A 26,728-nucleotide genomic window follows, 5' to 3' on the forward strand; every position below is an offset into this window, starting at 1 on the left:
ACACAGGGTAGTGTACAGTTACTCAAACAATGGAATTTCTTCTTTTGCTTAAAAGTATTCAAAAGCTGCAATATGTTAAAACTATCTTTGATTATACCCGCACTTTCTAAAGAAAGTTCGGGTATATTGTTGTTACTCATGTCTGTCCGTCCATCCGTCTGTCACACTCTTCTTTTCTCAAACTCCTCTTACATTTTACACAGTAGCCTAATCATCTTTTGGGAGATGTTTGGTGGTGTCATGTAGATGTGCAGTAAGGTTTCGGAATTTTCATTTTCACCCTGGGGGTCAAATGGGGGTCGAAAAATGACGTTTTTTATGCAAAAAGCCCCTAGTTCCCTGAACTCCTCTTACATTTTACACAGTAGCCTTATCATCTTTTGGGAGATGTTTGGTGGTGTCATGTAGATGTGCAGTAAGGTTTCGGAATTTTCATTTTCACCCTGGGGGTCAAATGGGGGTCGAAAAATGACGTTTTTTATGCAAAAAGCCCCTAGTTTCCTGAACTCCTCTAACATTTTACACAGTAGCCTTATCATCTTTTGGGAGATGTTTGGTGGTGTCATGTAGATGTGCATTAAGGTTTTGGAATTTTCATTTTCACCCTGGGGGTCAAATGGGGGTCGAAAAATGACGTTTTTTATGCAAAAAGCCCCTGGTTCCCTGAACTCCCCTTACATTTTACACAGTAGCCTAATCATCTTTTGGAAGATGGTTGGTGGTGGCATGTAGATGTGCAGTAAGGTTTCGGAATTTTCATTTTCACCCTGGGGGTCAAATGGGGTCGAAAAAATGATGTTTTTTATGCAAAAAGCCCCTGGTTCCCTGAACTCCTCTTACATTTTACACAGTAGCCTAATCATCTTTTGGGAGATGTTTGGTGGTGTCCTGTAGATGTGCAGTAAGGTTTCGGAATTTTTATTTTCACCCTGGGGGTCAAATGGGGTTCAATTTTTTTTTTCTAAATATTTAACATGTTTAAACACCCTGATTCCCAGAACTTCCCTGATATTTTATGCATTAGCCTTAAATCATGATCATTTGGAAGATGATTGGTTTTGTCCTGTGGATGTGTAAAATGGTTTCAAAATTTGCATTTCCATGTGGATGGCAAATAGGGGCAGGAAAAAATGGCCCCTCCCTAACCCATAGGGTCATTACCGTCTTCCTTGGAAGACGGTATACAGAGTTGAAGTATTTTACAGTCTTAGGACTATGCACTTCCTCTCTTTTGTGATTGGTAGAAATTGCATGATGAGAAAATTTTCAAATATTTCATTGGTTGAAATGCTGTTCAAGGCAAGGGAGATAATTTTCTGATGCTCTAATTTTCGTACGACTTAACAATTTTTCAAGATTTTCAATCGTAAAAAAATATGACAAAATGAACAGTGGAAATTGGCAGTAATTAACATGCTAGTTTTTTATAGCAATTACTAAAAAAAAAATGTTTCTATATTTTCATTATTGACAGAATTTATCTTTATTGCATGCAAGCTTTATAGCTTGTATGTATTCTTTTCCCCTTTGTTTTGCACAGTCTTCCTAATCTCGGCAGCACTCGGCAACACCTCGGCTGATTCGTACATGTACCTCATCTACATATCACAAAGGTGACGGAATCAGCCGAGGTTTGCCGAATGATCTCAACAGCAGAGTTGTAGTTTACGGAGACAGTCGAGCATTTGTTAACTTTTCACTTGGTAGGGCTTATGTCAGAAAAAAACTAATGAAGAAATACAAAGCCAAGGAATTTTCAAGAATTATACAGCCTGATAGGTTTAGGTCAGTTTACTATTTAAGGTTGTTGCTAAAGACGGTAAGCTTTTTGCAAAAGCTCTACTTGTGATGTGTACAGACTTGAATCTACACTTCTTGAGAATGTTTCCATATTAATCATGCTCTTGTTGTTCTTGAAAAGAAGAATTTTGAAGATTTTTTCCCCTTTTATTCCTATATAAAACTTCTTGTGGCCTGACCCTACCCTTGGAGGTCATGATTTGAAAACTAGAAATATGTCCATAGGACATGAATGCCCAGCCCAATGTATATTACTAATGCAACATGAAAATTTGTATGAGTGTATGAAGTTTGATGAGAATATCTTGAACAGTTTCTTTAAAATTGAAACTAAAATCTAAAAACAATTGGATATAGATGATAAATTCTCACCAAATTATGTATAAGTGCATGCTTACATAAAAATATCTTAAATTGTATCTTTAAAACTTAGAAAAATACAAATTAAAGAGAAGGGAGGACAAGGACACAGGAAAGTGCAAGGTGAAAAGTTTTTGATGCAGTTGAATAGCTCTCAATGATACATATCAGCATATTAGGTTTGATAAAAATATCTTGAATGATTTATTTAAAACTGAGCTTAACACTTATTTAAAAAAAGAGAGGTCAAGGTCAAAGGAAAGGTTGAGGTCAAAATGTTGATGCAGTTGAAAAGCTAACATCAGTATGTATTTACTATTAGCATATGAAGTTTGATTAAAATATCATAAATGGTTTATTTAAAACGTAGATAAACAATAATTTAAAAAAGTGAGGTCAAGGTCAAAGGAAAAGTCAAGGTCAAAAAAGTTGATAATCATAGCTCTCAGCAGTATGTATCAGCATATGAAGTTTGATAAATATGTCTTGAATTGTTTATTCAAAACTGATCTAGACACTAATTTAAGAAAAGTGAGGTCAAGGTCAAAGGAAAGGCCAAGGTCAAAAAGGTTGATGCAGTTAAAAAGCTTACATCAGTATGTATCAGCATATGAAGTTTTATTACAGTAATTGAATGATTTCATTAAAACTAAGCTAAACAATAATTTAAAGAAAAGTGAAGTCAAGGTAAAAGGAAAGGTCAAGGTAAAAAAGTGTTGATGCAGTTGCATAGCTCTTATCTATATCTATCAGCATATGAAGTTTGATAAAAATATCTTGGATGGTTTCTTTGAAACTGAGCTTTGAACTGAGCTAAAAGCAAAGTGCGACAGAAGGACAGACGGAAGGATGGAAAGATGGAAGACGGACATGACAAACACTATATGCCTCGGCCACATTCATGGTGGGGCATATAAAACTTGAAACTACACTATATGAGGATGTTTCCATATCAAAATGACTAACAAGCAAATTCAAAGAATTGTGGTCCCCTGCTTTCCATGTCCTAGTGGATGGGATGCCATTATTTATGAGATATTGTTTCAAATATGCACGCCCTATCATATGTCATTCAAAAGTAATCACCAAAGTTAAAATTTTTGAAAATTAGGTAAAACATCAAGGTCAAGGGGTAAAAAATCATAGCATGCTCGGAAACATCTTGTTACAGGTAATGTACATGTCAAATATGAAAGTCCTATCTCTTCTCAATCAAAAATTATAAGGAAATATCACTTTTTTGAAAGTAGACCCTTCAAGGTCAATGTCACAGAGTCAAAAGTCATGATATATTTAGAAAGGTCTTGTCACATTTAATATACATGTATGATATGAATGCCCTATCTTTTCTCTTTCAAAATGATCAATTTAAAATAATGTTAATTTTTTTGAAAAGTAGGTCAAACTTCAAGGTCATGGTTTCAAAGATCTTTGTATATTTAGAAAGTTCTAGTAGGTTATGTACATACAGGGCTCGACATTAACTTTTTTTCCTACTTGTCCATTTGGACAAGTGAACAAGACATTTACTTGTCCGAACTTCAACTTCACTTGTCCGAAAAATTTTCAATAAATATCTAATACTGTCAACTGGAAAACTAAAATAAAGTCCATTACACATGACATGTGCTTGATTGATTCGTGATGTTACATGTATTGATAAATACAACAAACACATAAAACGAAATTTTATCTAGTCTTTCTGGTCTGACAACAACATAAATGTCCACAAGTGAACCAAACTTTGTTAAGTTCGTAAGTTTCATGCCTTTTCAGTAGTATGCAATTAGTGAACTTCGATCACGATCGAATGTGAACTCAATTAATAGCGATCCCTATCGGGATCGAAGTCCGGTTTTTATGTACAGCTTCCGTCTTGAAACTACCGATTAACTTTCAACAGTCGTTTTTTTTTAATTATTTAGAGACTCCTTTACATTAAAATGCACTTGTCCAATCGGACAAGTGCCCAGCAATATTCACTTGTCCGTAATTTTTTTTCACTGGTACCGGACAAGCGGACAAGCTTTAATGTCGAGCCCTGACATATGAAATATGAAAGCCCTATCTCTTATTATTCAAAAGTTATGACCAAGGTTAAATCTATTGTGACAGATGGACAGACTGACAAACAGACAGACTGACAGACAAATGAGATTTAATGTCCCCTAGGTCCCTTTCGCGAAAATGGGGGACAATAATGCCCTTGCTGTTCTTGAGAAGAAGATTTATGATGGAAAAAATCCCCTGCATTTTTCTATGTAAATCTTTGGATCCCCATATGTGGCCCCACCCTACCCCAGTGGGTCATAATTTGAACAAATTTGAATCTACATAAGTCTATGTAAAAGAAAGTTTCAACTTTTTTAAATGATACTACCAAATTTTCACTAATTCTTGATTATCTCCCCTTGAAATAGGGTGTGACCCTTCATTTGAACAATCTTGAATCCCCTTTACCCGAAGATGCTTTGTGGCAAGGTTGGTTAAAATTGGCCCAGTGGTTCTAGTGAAAAAGACAGAAATGTGAAAAGTTTACAGAGCGACAGATGGATGACAGACAAAATGTGATCAGAAAACCAGAAAAACTCAAGTGAGCTAAAAACTTATGATCACAAGTACTTGGAAAGAGTTACAGTATTTGAAAAGCAGTTTCTTTTTATCATGCATTGTTTTAAAAAGCTGAAAATGTATGACTTGTATCCATGTTGAAAAAACTGCACATTTTAGAAAACAGTATGATTAAAAATAATTAATCTTAAGCATGTTAAGGTGCTTTGAGTAGCAAAATAAGCTAAAGTGGTATAGCTAATTCAACCACAGAGCTTAGGTTAAGTCAATTTGAAGATGCACAACCTTTTCAACTCTTAATCATTCTTAAAATATTTATATCATCATTTCTGATTCAAGGGAGAACTAGAGATATGACCAGAAGTATATCTGTTGACTAATAAACATGTACATGTATATTGTGTTTTTTAAGTCATTTGTTTGTTTGTTGTTACATGTAAATGTCCCTCTCGGGAATTTTTCACTCATATGGAGACACCACCACTTAAAAATAATGAAGACGTACAAGTCGGATAAGAGGTTAACATTCATTTTAGGAGTTTTCCACAATTAAGACGTAATGAGATAACTCCTTCCCCTCGGCCCTTCCCAGACCCCTGTTTGTTCATGTATGCAAACTAATACTTTGTTTTGACATAAAAAATGTGAATATATACATATAGTTTAATGGTCCATCTCTTTGAATGATTTTCATTCCTAATTCTAGGAGGGTACATGGGCTGACCCAAATTCATGAATGAAATGTCAAGCAATCTTATCATTGATGCACTTTTTATTTAATTTGATGTAGTCATATTGTGAACATTTCCAGTTCATTAAGAGAGTGGGGATGACCTCTAGGGGTTCATAACCTTAAACCATTAGATATACATAACATAATAACACAAGAAACAAAATTATGCATAGTCAAATGGAAAAGTTTTCTACTTTTTTGGAGTCACATGGCCATTTGTCATTTCAGGGACAGGGAGCGGCTAGGGAGATTGCCCCCCCCCCCCTCTTTGCAGAGTTATTTAAATAGGACTATGATTATTCTGATTTACAGAAGCAAATACAAATTTTTAAAATGACTGGACGCCCCCCCATAAAAAACGGACCCCACCATCATTGTTTTTATTTTGTTTGTTTGTTTTTGTTTTTGTTTTTTTTGGTTCACAGGAAATTCTGGACTGGAAATTTTTTTGACTGAGGTGTGGACCTCCCTGAAAAAATTCCTGGATCTGTGCATGTAATTGAATGTAATGTCGACAACGGGAGATAACTCTTCAGAATGTGAAATTCATCTACTGTGGCATCCGATGATCTTTGATCCTTTTTAAACTTTAACCTAACCATTTGCATTTTGGTTTATTTTACCCCAATCTATACTTAAATTTGTACTTACCGACTGTCATAGGTCCTGTCAACTTCATGAAATATAATCCAATTAAAACACAAAATGAATTAATTCCTACTGATATACATGTAATGATGTTTTCACCACACTGCACCATGTGCAATCACTCGGCACACCTCGGCCGATTCATACCTTATCTAACGTTCTAACGTTTGATGAAGGTGACGGAATCAGCCAAGGTTTGCCGAATGCATGAGCAATCTAAAAATGATAATGGTATAACTAGTACTAGTAGGGTGACGCAAGCCCAATGTGATGAAGAAATTTTCAAAAAGGTGTTCACATACATGTACAGTACAAGAACAAATTTTAAATTATCATAACAAACGATGTCTTTAACATAACTTTGCCATCTAGGCCTATTTCCAAAAACAGGCAAATTGTGTGTGTGTGTGTGTGGGGGGGGGGGGGGCAAAATTGATTGGGTATGGCTTTTCAAGAGGGTTTTAGCCTAATTAAATACTAAAAAAAAGTTTGCACATTTTGATAATTTCATTAAAAACGCTTTGTACTAAAATAATATTATTTGTTGTTGAGAAAAATAATTTAAAAAGTTCAATTATGGGCCAAAAATTTATATCCCCCTTTTATCAAAACCTAATTTACATCGTTAATTAAATTCTGTTATTTCAGACTGGTAATGAATTAAGTAAAGGAAATACCTGTAAGAGGCTCATAGGTCACATGGTCACCTGAGCATTTTTGCTTGATCTGACCAATACATGTACTGTGTAAATTATAGAATTATTTTGGCTTTTCCTTGGTAAGCCCAATATGAAGGAGTGTGCATTTAGAGGCAAACACCTTAGTGTGGGTATTACTGTCTCATGACAGCATCTAGTTTTGCTTGTTGTTTTAATAGCCTATAGTACATATATGATTAATCAAATACTTGGGACTTTTTGTCTATTTCTTACAAAAAACATTTTTGTGAAAAACTGCATATAAATAGCTAAATCAAGCTATTTTGAATAGCTTAATAAAGCTATATAGCTATTTCAAGCTATATAGCTGAATCAAGAGATTGTAGTGGACCTGTTTAAAGCATATGTATTTTCCATTCATGGAAGTGGACATCTTAATTAGGGTCCTAGTTAACTGCAGATCTGTACCTCTCTGGTCTGAAAAAATTGGGATGGACGACCAGACCTGTCAATCCGATCTGATCTCCGGTCTGTCAATATGTTATTTTTTGGAGAGCTACAATTCTGCAGCTAGGTCCTAGTGACATGAATATTTGCGAATATTTATCTGTTTACAAAACATTTTAAAACTTACCCCTGATATATTGAGCTTTTGTACAGCACGTCGGTGGTGTTCAGGCTTTGACAATGAGGGGGAACGGATGGTTGGTACAGCCCTGGGCCTGAGTGTTAACTTTTTTTTGAAACCACTCCGCCACTGTTGGTATCCCTCAAAATCTGATGGGGCTATGAAGCGGTCACTGCAAATGACAGACGTATCCATGCCACGCTTCCAGTCCTTCTGAATGGATGACACAAATCTATCCCACTTTTTCCTTACAGTTTCGTCTGATTGACAGAGAGGAATTACTGTTGGTATTGCTGCATCCACCAACTACACATTTACGCACCATCTTTCCTAGTGTTCTTCATGCGACGTCACATCCGATCTCTGGAGGTGCGTTTTACGGAATGAGCCGAAGATTTCACCGATTACAATTTTCTTATTTTTAATTAACAAAACACCATAAACATCTTGTTTTTACATGTTATATATTTTCAGAATTGCCCAATAAATATATATCATTAACATTTTAAAAATACACAAAAAGTGCCAGGACCCACTCTTTAAAATAATGTTACATTGCATCCAGTTTGAAAATTAGAACCTTTATTGATTGTATATTGTTTAATGTTTCATTTGATAATTTTTCACCCACATAGAGATGTCACTGTATGCCCATGAAGGGCTTCAAATTTAGACCTATACTCGGCACTCAGGGCAGTGAGCATTCTTTATCGTGCCAATTTAACCGAGACACAGGACCTCGGTTTTTAAGGTCTCATCCAAAAGACCCGTGACTTTCACTTCTAGGGCGGTTGGCGGAAGAACAGTCACTACCTATTTTTACATCTTGGGTTTATCATGGTGCGGCGAATGAGAATTGAACCCAGGGCTCCTGATCACGAAGCGAGCACCCTATCACTGGGCTACCATGCTGGTCAAACATTGAAAGAATTGTTCCAATAACTGGTGAGAATGCATTTCAAAGTCAATACTACATTGTAGCTTCTACTGAAATAACATCCATTATTGAAATAATTATTTCAATAGTGAACGATATTTTATAGTGGTTTCAGCATTGTTTTTGGCTTTGAAATGCATTTTTACCCACTAATGAAATAACATATAATTACTTCAATAGTGGACATTTTTTTCATTGTTTTCAAGGTGGCAATTTGGATTTGGTTTTGAAATTCATTCTCAACCACTTTTGAAATAATCATTTCAGTAGTGAACATTATTTCAGTAATTGTTGCAAACTCTTTTTTGTTTTGAAATGCAATCTCCACTGATATTACAATAATTATTTCAACAGTGGTCATTATTTCAATAGTGATTGCAACATAGCAGAAATGTATACTTAACCAGAAGTCTCTGTTGAGACTGTAGCTCTATTACTTTGTACTTATAACAAATTAAGAGAAAAGTAGCACTAAGACTTGAAACTTTGCAACAGCAATTAATAAATAACAATCCTTGTTTTCCTCTCTTTTTATGGCAAGATGAATTACAATCAGACCAAAACTGTAGAAGGATTAGCCTTTTATAAGAGTTTTAGAGAAATTCTGATTTTAGCTACCATGACAACATCATTCATCAAAATCGAAAAACAACAAAGACAATTATGTATCTCAGTGTAGTCTACTTGAATGCCATGTTATATTAAAATCAGACCAAAATGTAGGTGAAGTAATGTTTTGAAAGTATATCAAAGAAATTTCTATTTTTTGTAATCATGGCAACACTTCACCAAAATCAATAAATGGATACACAGAATTACGTATCTCAGTGTAATCTATTTGTGTCCAAGTTATATTGAAATCAGACCAAAACTGTAGGAGGAGTAGCGTTTTGAAAGTATTTCACAGAAATTTCTATTTTTAGTAACCATGGCAACACCATTCATCCAAATCAAAAACCAATATACAAAACTATGTATCTTAGTGTAGTCTACTTATGTGCCAAGTTATATTGAAATCAGACCAAAACTGTAGGAGGAGTAACGTTTTGAAAGTATTTCACAGAAATTTCTATTTTTAGAAACCATGGCAACACCGTTCATTGAAATCAAAAACCGATACACAGAATTATGTATGTTAGTGTAGTTTACTTGTGTGCCAAGTTATATATTGAAATCAGACCAAAACTATAGGAGGAGTAGCATTTTGAAAGTATTTCTCAGAAATTTCTATTCTTAGTAACCATGGCAACACCGTTCATCCAAATCAAAAACAGATTCACAGAACTATGTATCTTAGTGTAGTCTATTTGTGTGCCAAGTTATATTGAAATCAGAACAAAACTGTAGGAGGAGTAGCATTTTGAAAAATTGTTTACAGACAGACGGACAGACAGACAGATGGAACGGACACCTTACTATCGCATAAGCTCTTCTGGTCTCTGACCAGTAGAGCTTAAAATGTAGATTCAAAGTAATGTATACTATTTGTAGCGATAATGACTATTTTGAAAATGTAGCAGTATAATGTAATGCACCCTGTAGAATAATCTCTGTAAAGTGCTCCACACAAGCTTATAATGTTGTTGAGACTTATTTGAAAATTTGAATATTTGTTCTATTTTTTCTTGATAAAATGTTGGTTTTCACAAGTTATTTTTTTTCTTTTACAGTTTCCTTAAATGTCTGGCTGCATAAATTAATCCTCATAGTATTGAAAATTAGAACTCACCTTTTTGATACTTAATTTTAAACTCCTTTAGTTTTCCATTTACTCTTTTAGGCATAAACCAACCTAGTTCCAAGAAGTTTTCACCTCTCTTTTCTGCTCTAAGTTTTTCAACTTCTGATGGTACTGTAAAATCAATAATACAATCTCTACAGCTCCATTTAAAAAAAAAGGAAGATATGATGAAATAAAAAGTGAATTTATAGTGGCTGCATTGCTACTGTTGACAAACCAATTGTGTGATCGTTTAGGTCATGTCAAAAATTGTGCTTGAATTGGCTTTAATCATTTGCCGTTTTATTTGAGTGTGCAGCAGAAACCCTGCAAATTTTGTTTTGTCAGTTTTTATTCCAGATGGAAATCAGACTATAATTGCTATCAAAACATGCTTCACCCCTATTATTCTATACCTAATTATCAAATGTGTGCAAAACAGGAACACACCCCTAAAACTCTTTTAAAATTGCGGAAATGGCATACATGTGATTCGCATGACTGCATATTGTATTGAAAGAAGGGAGTCGTAAAACAACACGATGGGGTATATGGGTAATTCTATGTAAACAAGTTTCACATTTTCTTTCTTTCTTTTTTTTTTAAAAGAAACAGAATGATAATGTGTAATTCCATGGATTATTGCATTGGTATTAAGACTGTACTATTTTGGGACTTCTTCTAAATTTATACACGTTTAAATTAGGGATGTCAATGAATATAGTCAACTATTCGACTATCAGTCGAATGGACCGATGATCGAAATAATGAAACAACATTCGAATATTATTAAAATTAAATAAATGCAATAAAAGAGTGATGAAATTCTCATCACAAAATTGAGAAACCGCCTTTTCTCAGAGACAGTCGATAAGATAATTTTCCTCACCAAAAAAACGATTGATTTTCCATGTATGTATAGAAAGTACAGTAATTATAAGTGCTTCACTACTGCGAGAATTAATTGTCAGTAACTGCCTTTGTCGTTTTTCTAATAAACAACCCACCAATATACTCAGCTTTGTTTGTAAAATTATTAATTGGACTTGACCTTATACCATTTACCAATTATCTTTTGTTGTTATAAGATTGCTCAAATGAAAGGAACAAACCATAGCTGTGTCATGTTTTGACTCTTCGATAATTGTTAAAACAATTCGCTTACATTTTAAACTGTTAAGGACATTTTCATAGCCAAAGCAATCTAATAACCTTTAAATTTTAAAAAATATCGGCAATACTCACTAAAATAAAAACTGACTACATGTATTATGAATTTGATTGATGGGGAAATCATACATTTTAGAGAATTGGGTTTCCTATTGCATATACATATTGTAATCATGTGATACGTTGCATTGATTTTGATGTTACTTTTTAAAAAGATTTAGTTAAAAGGTTTTGAGTTATTAATACATCATGTATCAGTGAAGTTTGAAATAAAATTTTATTTTCAGAAAATGTTCTGAACATTCGACTATTGTTCGAATAATGCAAATGAATAATCGACTAAGGAAAATATATATTTTGACATCCCTAGTTTAAATCCTGCTGCATCGTATAACCCGATAAGAGAAAGAAAAAATCCAACTCATTTATAAATATTACAGTAAAACTCGTTTAGTACCAAACGGATATTGCGAATTCACAGATATAGCAAAGTTTTCTTGGATTCCCAGCTAAATAAATTTTACGAATATACGGATATAACAAATTACAGATATAGTGAAGTAATTTCACAGGTCCCAGTGACTTCGTTATAACCGAGTTTTACTGTAATTGTGTATAAAGTTTTTAAAAAGGTGCTTGGATGCCCAGAACTTATATTATGGCTGGAACCAAACTTAAGTGTGCCAGAACATTTATTTATTATTAGCCCAGAACCAATATTATAGGTATTTAGCAGTCTGGCTGGAACGCTAAATTACCTGGAACATAAATTATGTGACACCCCCCAGAGGGATAGAAATCTAAGGGTGCAACTTTAAAGACGAGAATTCACAGTATGCAACGGGTATCGCAGGGGAGTCACTAAAAGGTATGGAGGAGGCGTTTTCAGCATATGGGGTAGTATATTTTCACCACTTTGGAGTCAGAAGACATGTAGGTCACATCTTTTTTTGGTATTTGTAAGATGTATTCACAAAAAACAAATATCTCATGGAAAATAGCAATTGTTAAGCTTTGACTTGGTCATTTCTCAAACACTTCGAACTATTTGACAGATTTCATATTCACGGCGATCCAGTGGTCAAAACATGCATGATTTGCACAATCTACGACTTGCATAAGGCTTTGAACAGTTAAAACAGCAAAAGCACATGTTTATGTTCTAAATGCAGGAATTAAAACTTGACTAGACTCTATAAAAATTCATAATTAGGACATTTTCTCTTCAGAAAGTAATTGTTACGTAGGGGGGAGTTGTTTCTGGGAAAACACAACGCATTGGGGAGTCGCACTATTGTACATCATTTTAACATTCAACTTTTCTTTCACTGTATGCTTTCTTGACATACTTATTTTGATGATTTTATATATTATTACAATGTAACAGGTATAAAACTCAATATAAGCAATATGTAGAAATGAACCCATGTACCAATTGTTCTCTTACTGTGAATTGCATGAGTATACTTCAAACATTATACATTTGATATGGTTTCTGTACGGTCAAGCAGTGGCAAATTCCACAAATTCCAGCATTTGAAAATAAGTACCGTTAGGTAGTTTATGTCAAAGAAAAAACAAGAGGCCCAAGGGCCTTGAATCACTCTTCTGATAAACTGTACAACCTATCACTTCTATTTGAAGCCTCTGTATATTTAGATAAACCCTTCAAATTCAAATTCACACTCTGAGAACCCAAGATGATTCTAAGCCAATTAGTACCTGAGAGTTGGTCATGGTGACCTACTTCTCTGAGGACCCATCAACAAAGTTTGATGATTCTAAGCCAATTAATACCTAAAATATTTTTTAAAATTATAACCATAAAATTTTATAAGTAGGTCAAAGTGACCTACTTTTCAGTTGTTGTACTCCAAGGACCCAAGATGCATCAACTGACAAAGTCTGATGATTCTAAGCCAATTAGTACCTGATATATTTAATTAAAGCCATAAAATTTCAAAAGTAGGTCATGGTGACCTACTTTTCAGTTGTTGTACTCCGAGGACCCAAGATGCATCAACTGACAAAGTTTGATGATTCTAAGCCAATTGGTACCTGAAATATTTAATTATAGTCATATAAATTGAAAAGTAGGTCACGGTGACCTACTTTTCAGTTGACATTTTTTGAGGACCCAAGATGCATCAACTTACAAAGTTTTAAGATCATAGGCCTTAAAATGTCCAAATTATGCCTCTTAAATGCTTTGAAATCTAATGCCTGCAAAGTTCAAAAAGTAAGTCATTGTGACCTACTTTTTAATAAATATGTTTTATGGCCCCAAGATACATCATCTTACAAGATTTAATGATTGTAAACCTCTCGGTATTCGAATTAATGACCTTAATTGTTTTGAAAAATATTAGCCATAAAATTCAAAAAGTAGGTCAAGGTGACCTACTTTTTAGTTGACATAATCCAAGGACCCAAGATACATCAACTGACAAAGTTTGATGATCATAGGCCGTAAATTGTTCAAAATATGCCTCTAAATCATTTTGAAAAAGAATGGCTGCAAAATTTAAAAAGTAGGTCACCGTGACCTACTTTTGAGTCACCATGATATGAGGTCCTTAGATGCATCAACTGACAAGATTTGATGATCCTAGTCCTTATAGGAAGCAAAATATCAGCATTTTAATAAAATGTAATTTTTGGTCAACTTTGAAGTGACCTTGAGACCACGCCCTTTGCTCTAGGGTAAATACCTGTGCAAATTTTAATCTACAACATATCCTCATCCTTTTGTGTAAGTTTGGTGATAATCTGTCCAGTGGTTCTTGAGAAGAAGAATTTTTAGCAACCAGTACTTTTGTTTCTATTTTCCTAATTATCTCCACTTGTTTAAGGGTCACAACCCTAGTTTTAGTATAAATGGAGCCCTTGGGCCAAGGATACCCTGTGACATATTTGACAATAATTGGCCAAGGGGTTCTTGAGTTATGGCCCATATTCTAAAAAGTTTACGCACACCGTACAAATGGCCACAGCATTAGCTCTTTGAGCCTTTGGCTCAGAAGAGCTAAAAATCACAGTTTCGAGGATAAGTAAATTCGTGGTTGGTCATACAAAAAAAAAAGTTGTCACCTTTGCATTTTTTCTCTGTCCGTATGCTTCAGCGGGAACCTTCATGACAATTAAAATGTTAAGAGTACATTAAATTTAAAAACAATTACTAACAGGTGAAAACTCTTTAATTTATTACTTATGTTTACTCATCTGTATTTTCAAAGTCGGAACTTTCAATTGTTTACAACGCAATATATACATGGTATAATAATAAAGGGCAAGGTATTAATTAATACTGTCTCCATTGTAAGATTATGAGCTCGATGGTCCAATTAAATATCAGATACTGAAACAGATTATTAAAAATTATTTAAAATAGACTTTAATTTAATCAACGTTTCGGGGGAAAGGTGTGCAAGTATCTTAAAATATTAAGACAATTTGAATTTTATCTTTAAGGCGTACATACGGATGATAATTAATTGTGACAATTATTATCTATTAAAAGTAACAAAAATTGTTTAGTACTTAAATTTACAAAACAGTGTTAGAGACTTATTTTCAAATGCACAGCATGTTGTTTCATTGACATCCAGACCCCCTTGTTTGTAGATCTCCAAACAAACACATCCACACTTGCTGGATACGACTTCACACTTATATAAACAAGCAATACGGATGATAAACAAGCCGTGAAGGGTTTCAAAATGGCAGGACTTCCGCAACTTACATACCTGTTATCTCATGTTTCACAAAAAAGAAGTTTTTAAACAAGTTCATTGTGTTTATCAGTTATAATGTGTATGATTTTTAGCCTGTTATGAACAGAGAGAAATTAATTATTTCCACCGGAATTTTTATTTCACGGTAATTTGTGTTTTCATTGTGCAGGTGATAATTTGTGTTGGACAGTTAGATTGTTTGAGAATAATTAAACACATTTACAACTGATTATCAACTTTTGGGGTAATACCATTGATTGGTATATGCACTGTGTTGACAGATCTACGTGCTTTTTGTTTATCTCCATGCAGAATATTTAAACATATTGAGTCAAAAATGACAGATAATTATCTAATAGTATTTCTTTTTTTTTCTTAAATATTCTTAAAATGATAAAATACAGTTATAAAATAAGTCAACTTGTTGAGGGAAAAGGGGAGGGGGTATTCACATTTATTAATGATAGTCGAAAGAAGCTTTTTAAAGGTTTATCATAAAGCAAAATGGAGGCACCAAGCTTCGATGAACATTTGATTTCTTGGATCGACTCAACAACGAAATGCACAAAAATTGGTGTTCAACGAATAATGATGAAACCACAATAGTTAAATCATGGTATCAATAAAATGTGATTGTGAAATGCAGTTGGAACCTCCATCCACCCTACCAAAATATATATATATATTTCTTTTTGCTTGTCAAAATTTTTTAGGTAAGTTGTCTTTTTTTTTTTTACTGGCCACCCCCTTTCAAAATCTGTGTGCCTGCAAAAGAACATTTCCTGTGCCTGCATTGTGTTCAGTTTATGTCAACTTTCAGTTTAAAATGCAGCATGGATAATCGGGGGAAAACTATACAAATATAGTCAGAGACATCTTATTGAATATTAATTTCTTTAGTTGGTGCATTTAAAACATTAGTTTCAAGAAAATTACAAGTTTTAAAAGTGTGAAATTCTTACTTTATTGAAATAAGTATTTGGAAACATACTGTTTTCCTCTACTGAGCCTGGTTCAACAACCAGCTACTCTGTGTTCACGAAACTGTGAAAGGGGGGGGGGGGGGGTTATCATATACTGAAGAACTGTATACAGTGTATATACTGAAGAACTATTTTTGTATGTGTTCTGTTCAATTTAAGGGTTTATGGTATTTACACTATACTCCTTTTATTTATCACAGACATACATTTCCAGTGCTTGAGGTAGTGTGTAGTTCAGTCTCTTCTTCAGCATTTTTCCTATATATATATTGTATATTAACGCAATATTATATATCCCAAATATTCTCATTTAACATATTAAGTTGTTCATGTTTGAAGGTGCAGGGCTAGGCGTTAACTTTTATTCCTACTTGTCCATTCAGACAAGTGACCAAGACATTTACTTGTCCAAACTTCAACTTCACTTGTCCGAAAATTTTTCAATAAAGATCTAATACTTTCAACTGATAAACTAAAATAAAGTCCATGATATGTGCGTGATGTTATTTATAAAATAAATACAACAAACACATAAAACAAAATTTTATCTAGACTCTCTGTCCTGATAACATAAATGCTGTCAACATAAAACAGAATCTAAACTTCGTTCCATGCCTTTGCAGTAGTATGCAATTAGTGAACTTCGATCTCGATCGAGTATGAACTCTATTACATAGCGATCCATAACGGGTTTGAAGTTTGGTTTTTATGTACTTTTTCTGTCTTTAAAGTAGTGGTAAACTAAATATTCAACAGTTGTTCTTTTTATTATTTGGAGACTTCTTCACATTAAAATGCACTTGTCCAATCAGACAAGTACCAAGGAATATTCACTTGTCTGTAATTTTTTTTTTACTGGTACCGGACAAGCGGTCAAGCATTAATGTCGAGCCCTGAGGTGTGTTACTTAATATGATAAATATTTCATTTAATTATGAATGTTACCTTAGACCAAATTGAGAGTATATATACAAGTTAAACAAACAAAATTTACAAAAGCCCCCTCCCAAAAAGTCAAGGGGTGGGTCTGGTGCATCAGAGATCTGCCTTTTTCTGATTAAAACATAGGTAATCAAAGATTACGAAGCTCACCTCAACGAATGTTATCAGTAAAAGTAATGCAAATCTCACATCATATTTTCTTCATAGTTAGTGTGCATCCTGAAAACAATATTCATGCAAGTTCTGTGTAAGTAGGTCTTATAGTTCGTTGGGAATTGACCTGCTCCAAAAACTTTAACCTGTTCACTAATCAAGAAAATGTCTTTCATTTCCTACATCCAAAGCAAGTCTGGAATGCACCATCTATGCAAGTTAAATCATAATAGGCCATATAATTATAGAGCTACTCCAAATACATTGTCATGGTTACTCATTTGGACAATGTAGGTCAGATCCAGCATCCGAAAGCAAGTCTGGTAGTGTCTATCCCTAGATGCATCGTCCATGCAAGTTTGGTTCAAGTAGGGTTTATAGTTACTTAGGAATGGACCTGCTCCAAAAACTTTAACCTGGTCACTCATCTGGAAAATGTAGGTCAGATCCAGCATGGAGACACCTTCAATATTGAAAGTGAGGGTTCGAGATCTTTTTGATTTTTTTGTGATGTAAGTAAATCATGTACTCCAATGTACATATGTTTGGGAACAGGACCCCCCCCCCCAAACATTTCCCGGGAAATTGTAAATGAATTTTTTGGGAGGGGGAGGGTCCTGTTCCCAAGCATCTGTGCTGTGATGATATATAATCCAGAAGTATATCGCTGATTTTTTTTTTCTGGAACTGATGAAGCCAAAGAAAAAAATCTTTTTCTTGTCGTAACTGCAAATTATAAAGGAACCAAACATTGATTTATAGATATCTACGAGTAAATAAAAAGATATTGGCAGAAAAAAACCCACATAAAAACATCCTTAAGTACATACGATTCTATTTTGCTACTCCCTGTGCGTTGTGTTTTCCCAGAAACAGCTACCCCCCTACGTAACAATTACTGTCTGAAGAAAAAATGTCCTAATTATGAATCTTTATAAAGTCTAATCAAGTTTTTATTCTTGCATTTAAAACAAATGTTTGCATTTGCTTTTGTAACTGTTCGAAGCACTATGCAAGTTGTAGATTGTGCAAATCATGCATGTTTTGACCACTGGATCACTGTGAATATGAAATCTGTCGAATAGTTTCGAAGTGTTTGAGAATACTAGACATACATGGTAGCCGGACAAATGACCAAGACAAAGCTTCCCCAAAGCTTTGCCTTATATACCCTTTGGTTTGGCTAGTCCATTCCAAGGGTTGTCAGGTCATTCCATTATTTGAGGTCTTCGATGTGTTTTATTTGACTGCCCCTTAACTGTTACACCTATATATTCCTATGTAAAACTTTGACCCACTGTTGTGGCCCCGCCCTATCCCTGAGGGTCATGATTTGAACAAACTTGAATCTACACTACCTGAGGATACTTCTGTTATAATATGACTAATTATGGCTTTGCCGTTCTAGAGAACAAGATTTTTAAAGACATTTCCTATATATTCCTATGTAAAACTTTGACCCCCTCTTGTGGCACTGCCCTATACCCAAGGGTCATAATATGAAAAAAAAACTTGAATTTACAGTATGTAATGAAGCTTTCATATAAGTTTCATCTTTTCTTGCCCAGTGGTTCTTGTGAAGATTTTTAAAAGATGCCACCAAATATTCACGAATTCTTAATGATCTCCCCTTGAAAGAGGGGGTGGCACTTTCTGTGAACAAACTTGAATCCCATTCATCCAAAGATTCTTTGTGGCAAGTTTGGTTGAAATTGGGCCAGTGGTTCTTGAGAAGTCAAAAATGTGAAAAGTTTACAGACGACAGACAGATGCCGGACTTTCTTTATTGAGGAAAGCTCACTTGAGCCTTCGGCTCAGGTGAGCTAAAAAAACAGTTCTTGTGATAATACACCTATTTTTTGTTCACATTCTCTTAATCAAATAACTGTTCTTTGATATAATAAGCTACATGTACATGTCAGTATTCAGCACATGCTTATAAATTGGCATTTTATTTCAAGTTGATTAGTCCTGTATTTTATTATCAAGTATGTTATAAACATTTTATAGACATACCCTTTTCCACATCATACCCTGTATCAGCCCTCAGACCTTCGGCCCTATTTGCTGATATTGGTGCCGTGGGCTGTTAAAGGATGTGATATGGTAAAGGGTATATCATTCTTTATTTTTATGACACTAGCTATTTAACACCCCCTTCTTTATCTGTAAGACATGCAAATATTTATCAGTGCATATCATTTCTGTGGTTACAAAAGTAAAATTAATAGATGTTTTTTACTTTATGTCCTATATATAAGAGAATACCATTAAAGTGGTAATTAACAGATATATTAATAATTTTCAAATTGTATATTTAGTATAGAGAATAATCATGGGTCATCCTTTGACGACAGAATTCTGATATTGCATGGCCTGTTGTTAAAATACCTATAAGCATGGATCTGACAATGAAAAAAACTTCCTACAAGACTTGAAAGATGTAAATTTTAATCACCTCCTCCAAATGCATGATCCAAATGAAATACTTACAGAATTTTATGAATTATTCAACAGTGTTCTTGACAAACATGCACAAATTAAAACGAAACGAGTAAAGAGCGAAATCCGACCTAAATGGCTAACACAAGAAATCAATGATGCTAGACACTTGCGCGACTTTTATCACAAAGAAGGGGATATGGAAAACTATAGACTGTATCGGAACAAAGTCAGTCTTCTGATAGACAAAGCAAAATCTTCATTCTACAAAACGGCAATTGAGAAAAGTTCAAATCCAAAAGAAATGTGGAATTATCTAAATCAATTATCCTCAAAATCAAACAACTTAACTCCTTCTCATGTGTTTTCTAACGGTGCTATTGTTGATGACTTACAGGATATAGTGAATGCTTTCAATATCCATTTTACGGAGGTATCCAAAAAGCTTCTTTCTGAATTACCTAAACATCAATATGATCCTAGTATATTGAAAAATTTTGTAAAGTCTAAGCTTGGAGATGAAATCTTTTTTGGTATTCAACAAATTGATCAAAATGAAGTTCTAAACATGTTGAATTCCCTCAATATCAATAAATCAGCTGGCATTGACTTCATTGGACCGCACCTTTTAAAAACATCATCTAAATATATATATAAACCTGTAACTCATCTTATTAATGCTAGCATACTTAATGGTATTTTTCCAACAAATCTAAAACAAGCTAAAGTAACACCTATTTATAAGAAGGGTGACAAAGCTGACCCTAATAATTATCGTCTGATTTCTATCTTACCAACGCTATCAAAATTGATAGAAAAGCATGTAGCTAAGCAAATACAACAGTTTACTAATGTCTTTGATCTATTAACACAATCCCAATCAGGATTTAGAGAATTCCATTCTTGTCAAACTGCACTCACAAAACTAACAGAAAGTTGGCTAAATGCAATGGATCGTGGTGAACTAATTGGTATTACATTTATTGATTTCAGTAAAGCTTTTGATTTAGTAAATCATGACATTCTTCTACAGAAATTAATTCATTACAGGTTTGACCATTTGGCTATTAAGTGGTTTAAATCGTATCTTTATAGCAGGACGCAACGTGTAAAAATTGGAACATGTCTTTCCGATATCCTACCCGTCACAGCAGGAGTGCCGCAGGGTTCAATTTTGGGTCCGCTTTTATTTTTATTGTACATAAATGATCTTTCATTACATGTAAAAAACTCAAAAGTTGACATGTTTGCTGATGATGTAACTCTACATACTAACAATCATAATCCAAAATATCTAGAAAATGTGTTGAACTCAGATATTTGTGAAATTGAAAAATGGTGCTCTCAAAATCAAATGGTATTGAATGTAGATAAAACAAAATGTATGTTAATGGGCACGCAGCAGAGAAAATCCAAACTAATCCATCCAAACTTACAACTGTATGCTTCAGACAAAATAATTGAGATGGTTGAGACTGAGAAACTTCTAGGTATACACATTGATGATAAATTACAGTACTCTGTTCATGTAGACTCAGTTTGCAAAACCTTAAACTACAAGTTATTTACATTACGCAAGATAAAAAAATTTCTTCCCTTACATACCAGAAAACTGTACTACAATGCATATATTCTACCTTCAATTAATTACTGTTTGACTGTTTGGGGAAATGCACCCCAAAACAGTATTGAAAGAATATTTAAACTACAAAAAAGGGCCGCTAGGATTATTCTCGATGCAAGTCCTGATTCTTCTTCAAAACCATTGTTTGAGAAACTTGGCTGGCTGACAGTTTACGAGCTAGTTGATCTATACAAATACATTTTATTATTCAAAATATTCAATGGTATGACTCCTGAATATCTTTGTAAGTTATTTGAATTTCACTCTTCAACTTCTTATAATCTGCGATCTGAATCAAACTACCATCTTAGATTACCAAAATTCCATACAAACATATTTAAGACCTCTTTTCAGTACTCAGGTGTACATCTGTGGAATAAACTACCACAACAAATCAGGCTTTCTCAGTCTCTACAAGCTTTTAAATGCAAGGTAGAAAATTACATTGTTAGCCGTCGAATAAATATCTGAGCAAATATTTCAATAATTTTTTTTTCTTTTCAATTTACTACATGTATTTATATTTAAATACTTGTGTTTATGATTGTTTCTTATTTATATTTAATTATTATCGGACAAAGACAAACTCTGTATTCATACTTCTGAGACTGTAATCATATGGACTGCAATATGTTAATTTGTATATTTGTATATATATAATTATATGTATCTGTACTTAATATCTAGAAGGCCCTGGGGAAGAATAGTGCATGCACTAACCAGGTTACCTTCTTTAAATAAAGTATTATTATTATTATTATTATTAATGTTGCCAGTAAAAAAGCTGTAACAAAAGAACACTAGCAGGGGTTTTCCTACCATTTATACATTGGGTCCAGGGTCTGTAGAATTGGGAAAATTGACGCAAAATATGTTCAAATTGGGAAAATTAAAAAAAAAGGGTCAATTTCGTTATTTTCTCTAATAAATTAAAATAAAGGGGGCAAAAGGTTCTGTGTTACAATAGAGTGAGCAGCTGTAGATAGATATAAAGACAGTTAAGCATGCTCTACGTATGAACAATTTCTAAAATGAGGTAAGTTATTGACAAACAAGTTGATGAAACAAGAATATCACCAGTCTTGTTTAAAGTTGTCATTTCGTAAGTACTATGGTCGATACAATGACCTTGTCAGCAAATACAATTTATCACTAAGTCAAATGCTGATGGACATTTTTCATACTAATTGTTAGGCCAATATTCACACACTGAATTGTCCATGGATTTTTCCGTTATTTCCCAATCATGACAAGGAGCACACGGTGGGTGTGACCGGTCTGCAGAGGATGCTCACTCCTCCATGGCAACTGATCCCACCTCTGATGTTTTAGAGGTCCATGTTTGCTCTGCTCCAAAATTTGTATTGTTTAATGGACTTTTGAGCTTGAATACTGTTTGTTATCTCCATACATTTCATTATAAATTATTGGATAATTAAAAATATTGCAGAAAAAAAACTTGTTTAGTTTTATTCCTATGATTTCATGATTGATTTAAAAAAATGTAAGTGGACATGATAATTTTTAATTGGATAATGAAAAATTTCAGTAAAAAATATTATTATCAAGTTTTATTCCATTCACAACTGATGTAAAGAAAAAATTTGAAGTGGGCATAATTTTTTTTAATTGTATAATAATAAAAATACAGAAAAAACATCATTTAGGTTTATTACATTCATGACTGGAATAAAAAAACAAAATTAAACAAGAGATGTTTGTGAAACACTTATGCCCCCCCCCCCCCCAATAATTGGAATTTTTCTAAGTCCAAGGGGCATAACTCTGTCAAAAATTGCTTGATCCTATCTAAAAAAGAACTTAACCTATATATTCTTATGATAAATCTGTATACCAAATTTCGTTTCGGGATGTGCAACCTCTGCGAAGAAAATGAATGGAAACTGCAAACAACTGCAATTTTTCAAAGTACAAGGGGCATAACTCTGTCAAAATTTGCTCCATCGTACCCAAAACAGAACTTGACCTAGATGTTCTTATGATAAATCTGTATACCAAATTTCATTTCAAAGTGTGCAACCTCTGGAGAGAAGATGAATGGAAACTGCAAATAATTGGAATTTTTCCAAGGGGCATAACTCTGTCAAAAATTGCTTGATTGTACCCAAAACAGAAGTTGACCTAGATATTCTTATAGAATCTGTATACCAAACTTCATTTCAGTGTGTGCAACCTTTGCAAAGAAAATGAATGGAAACTGCAAATAATTGGAATTTTTCAAAGTCCAAGGGACATAACTCTGTCAAAAATTGCTCCATCATATCCAAAACAGATCTTGACCTAGATACTTTTATGATAAATCTGTATACCAAATTTCATTTCAGTATGTGCAACCTCTGCAAAGAAAATGAACGAAAACTTTTGGTGAATGGACAGACAGACAGACAGACCGACAAACAGCAGCAAATCAATATGCCCTCCCTTTTTCGAAGTTTCTAGATAAATAATGGAATCAAAATTTCTTGGTAATATACAAATCTACACATTATGTCTGAAATACCTACAAAGTATCAGGAAATTCAGTGCAGGAGTTATGCTGACAAAATGTTATTTAGATTCCTCAGTGTTTTCAATTTGTTTATGATCCAATATTGTGTGTGTGTGTATGTGTGTGTTACATCATTAATATTTTGATCTCAAAATCAATAGGGGTCTTTTAAGGTCATAAAATATTTCACATAAAATTTCATTACAAAAGCTGATTCCAGTGGATTTCCTTATTACCTAGCTGGAAAGTTTCTTCAATAATAGGCAAAACTCTTGAGGCAAAAATAATGGAATCGGAATTTCCTGGTAATATGCATATCTACACATTGTGTCCTAAATATCTGCAAAGTTTAACAAAATTCTGTGCAGCGGTTTAAGAGGAGTTGCACTAACAAACTGTTCATCTCTATATTCAAGATATGGCCAAAAATCTAAGTTGAAAAGTGCCGAAATTCCCAGAAAAAATAAAGGAATCGAAATTTCCTGGTAATATGCACATCTACATATTGTGTGCTAAATATCTACAAAGTTTGATGAAATTCTGTGCAGCGGTTTATGAGGAGTTGTGCTGACAAAAAAACAGGACTGACGAACTGAGTGACACACTGACCGACGGACTAGTCAAAAACATTATACCTCACGCAACTTGTTGCATGGGGTATAATAATATTTTGGAAATTATTTGTTTTCTATGTGCAGCAACATTACGTGTAACAAATAAAATGAAAATATTTCCTTGAATAAGCCTGTGTTAATGGGAGAGTAAAAAAAAAGTTAGATGACAGATTTTGTGCATTTAGGCATATTAGTTTAATCCTTACTATTTTTAGATCATAAGATGATGCAAGCAAGTTGCACAGTAAGCCATAGACAACTTTCATGATAACTAATTCTTTTTTATGATCAGTATAGGATTTAGTTGACTTAAATGACACAAAAGTGATTTAATAACTAATTGCTAAGCACCGTCGGTGATTTACCAGATGGTGTTGCATCACTTATTTTTATAGCTCAATAATACATCACATGTTGAGATTTTCAGAAGTCTTGCAGGGAAACAAATATCTTGTTTCTTTCTGCACTCTCTAAAATTTTTCAAGAACACATAATTGGGAAAAAAATATTCCATATTTGGAAAATATGGCTGATTTTTTGAATTGGGAGTGGGTCCGAACCCCCCCCCCCCCCCCCCCCCCCCAAAAAAAAGCCAGGAAAACCCCTGACTAGGGTTATATAAATAAGAGAAAAAGCCAAATTAATGTTTGTTGTTGAACCTATTCGCTTTGTTTTTTGTTTTTCTATTATTTTAATTTAGCTTTCATTACATATGATGCAAATTCTAAGTTTTATTTGTTAGGCCAAACAAAAAAAATATGTGTGGTTCCAGTTACACCTCCAAAAAAATTAGGGTAGGTAGGTCGGATTTTTTTTTTTTTTTTTTTTTTTTTTTTTTTACAAAATGATTTTCTAAATTTTTTGCCTGCATGGCCCAGTGGTTAGAGAGTCTGCTCTAGAGTCGAAGAGTAAGGAGTTGATCCTTACTTCTCGGGTTTGAATCCCACTGCGGGTCATAGAGACCTGTCCTTCGGATGAGACCGTATAAACCAAAGTTCTGTGTCCCAGTAGGTGCTGGCAGAAAAAAGGTCCCTCGCTGCTTAATGGCCCATAGTGTCGAGTATAGGTCAAAATTTGTAGCCCTCCACCGGCAAGTGGTGGCGTCTCCATACGAGTGAAAAATTTTTGAGAGGGACATTAAACAACTAACAATCAATCAATCAAAATTTTTCTAAATGATATCTATCACTGCTTTGCAAGTGGTATTTAGATGTGCCATGAAAATATACTAGTCAACATTGGTAGGGGCACCCCTAAATCAAAAATAATAAAAACAAATAATCTTATTTTTTTGGTAAAAAAAGAAGTTGGAGGTGAACATCCTTTTTGAAATCCATGTTTTATGAAATTAATGACTTTTATCCAGAGTAATTTTTATTTTATTCAAGAATAAATTTAGAACAATAAAATAGAAAATGGACATAGAGCAAGCTAGCTGCTAAGAGCTGTCAGAGGAAAGTGACACCTGTACTTTGTACAGTAATATTTAAAACAAAATAACCACATAAGCAAGGTGACATAGAATCTTTCATGTGTGAGAATTATAAAAATTTAATATTGTTAAAATTTTAAATTCTTACAATGAACACTTTTTGCCTCATTGAAGACTTCATACTTCCAAGCTCATTTCTCATATATAAATATAAATATATATATATATATATATATATATATATATATATATATATATATATATATATATATATATATATTGGTACTGTGTATGTTGACTTTATTCAGGTAAAATCAGCAGTCTTGTTTGTCACTTATCCTCATCAAATTTTTTTTTTTACTTTCGGTTTCAAAGAAACGATCCTGATATAAATTATTTAATAATTTACAAGTTAATCTATCTTACACTTTTGGCTAATTCTTGCGTAATCAATGAAATCAAATGATGTTTTCTCATGTTTATCTTCTCCCAACTCCCAAAAGCATCTTACCTGGTCTGCTGTGTGCGTTCAAGCGAGAAGTGCTTTTCTATCCTGACTTCACACCTTTGTGTGTTTTAAACAAAGGGGCTAATCAGCATGTGCTGGTTAAACTGAGCAACTATTAGTGAATCTCGCCATTGTTGGGCATATTTATTTAATTTTGGTTAGCAACAAACAAAAAACAAAAAAAAACCCATGACGCTGGAAAAAAGCATCCTGCTAGCTTTCTTGCTTCATATTTAACACTATTAAACACTTGCACTACGTGTTGAAACAATGTTTTGCAAGGAGGCTGCCATTGCTAAACTAAAACTAATACTGGAGCCGATGATGGAAATTGGAGAAAATTCCGGAAAAAATATGAAAATTGCCGAAAAAAGTTTAGGTTCGGGGATGTAAAATAGGGACGGTCGGGTAATCGGAACCACACATATTTTTTTATCTGGCCTTACATATGTATATAGGACGAGATGATGCAAATTCTAAGTTTTATTTGTTATATGTAAATTTATCATAAAATAAAGTTGGTGAAAAAAATATAGACTTTACATTAATATTTTGAAGTAA

The 26,728-nt window shown here is 33.6% G+C and overlaps 1 protein-coding gene across 2 annotated transcripts in view; it reads right to left on the reverse strand.

Annotated features, from left to right (window-relative positions):
• The window catches only part of LOC133195808 (neuroglian-like), a 594,903-nt gene that overhangs the window by 126,633 nt on the left and 441,542 nt on the right, over nucleotides 1-26,728 (reverse strand). For both annotated transcript variants that reach the window (XM_061331757.1, XM_061331758.1), the window contains exon 18: nucleotides 10,066-10,188. In XM_061331757.1, the coding sequence (XP_061187741.1) occupies nucleotides 10,066-10,188 (123 nt within the window). The remainder of the gene's footprint in view (nucleotides 1-10,065; nucleotides 10,189-26,728) is intronic.

The sequence above is a fragment of the Saccostrea echinata genome, unplaced genomic scaffold, assembly GCF_033153115.1.
Source record: "Saccostrea echinata isolate AGI-Se365-2 ecotype Australia unplaced genomic scaffold, CSIRO_AGI_Sech_v1 ptg000029l, whole genome shotgun sequence".
Lineage (NCBI taxonomy): Eukaryota > Metazoa > Mollusca > Bivalvia > Ostreida > Ostreidae > Saccostrea > Saccostrea echinata.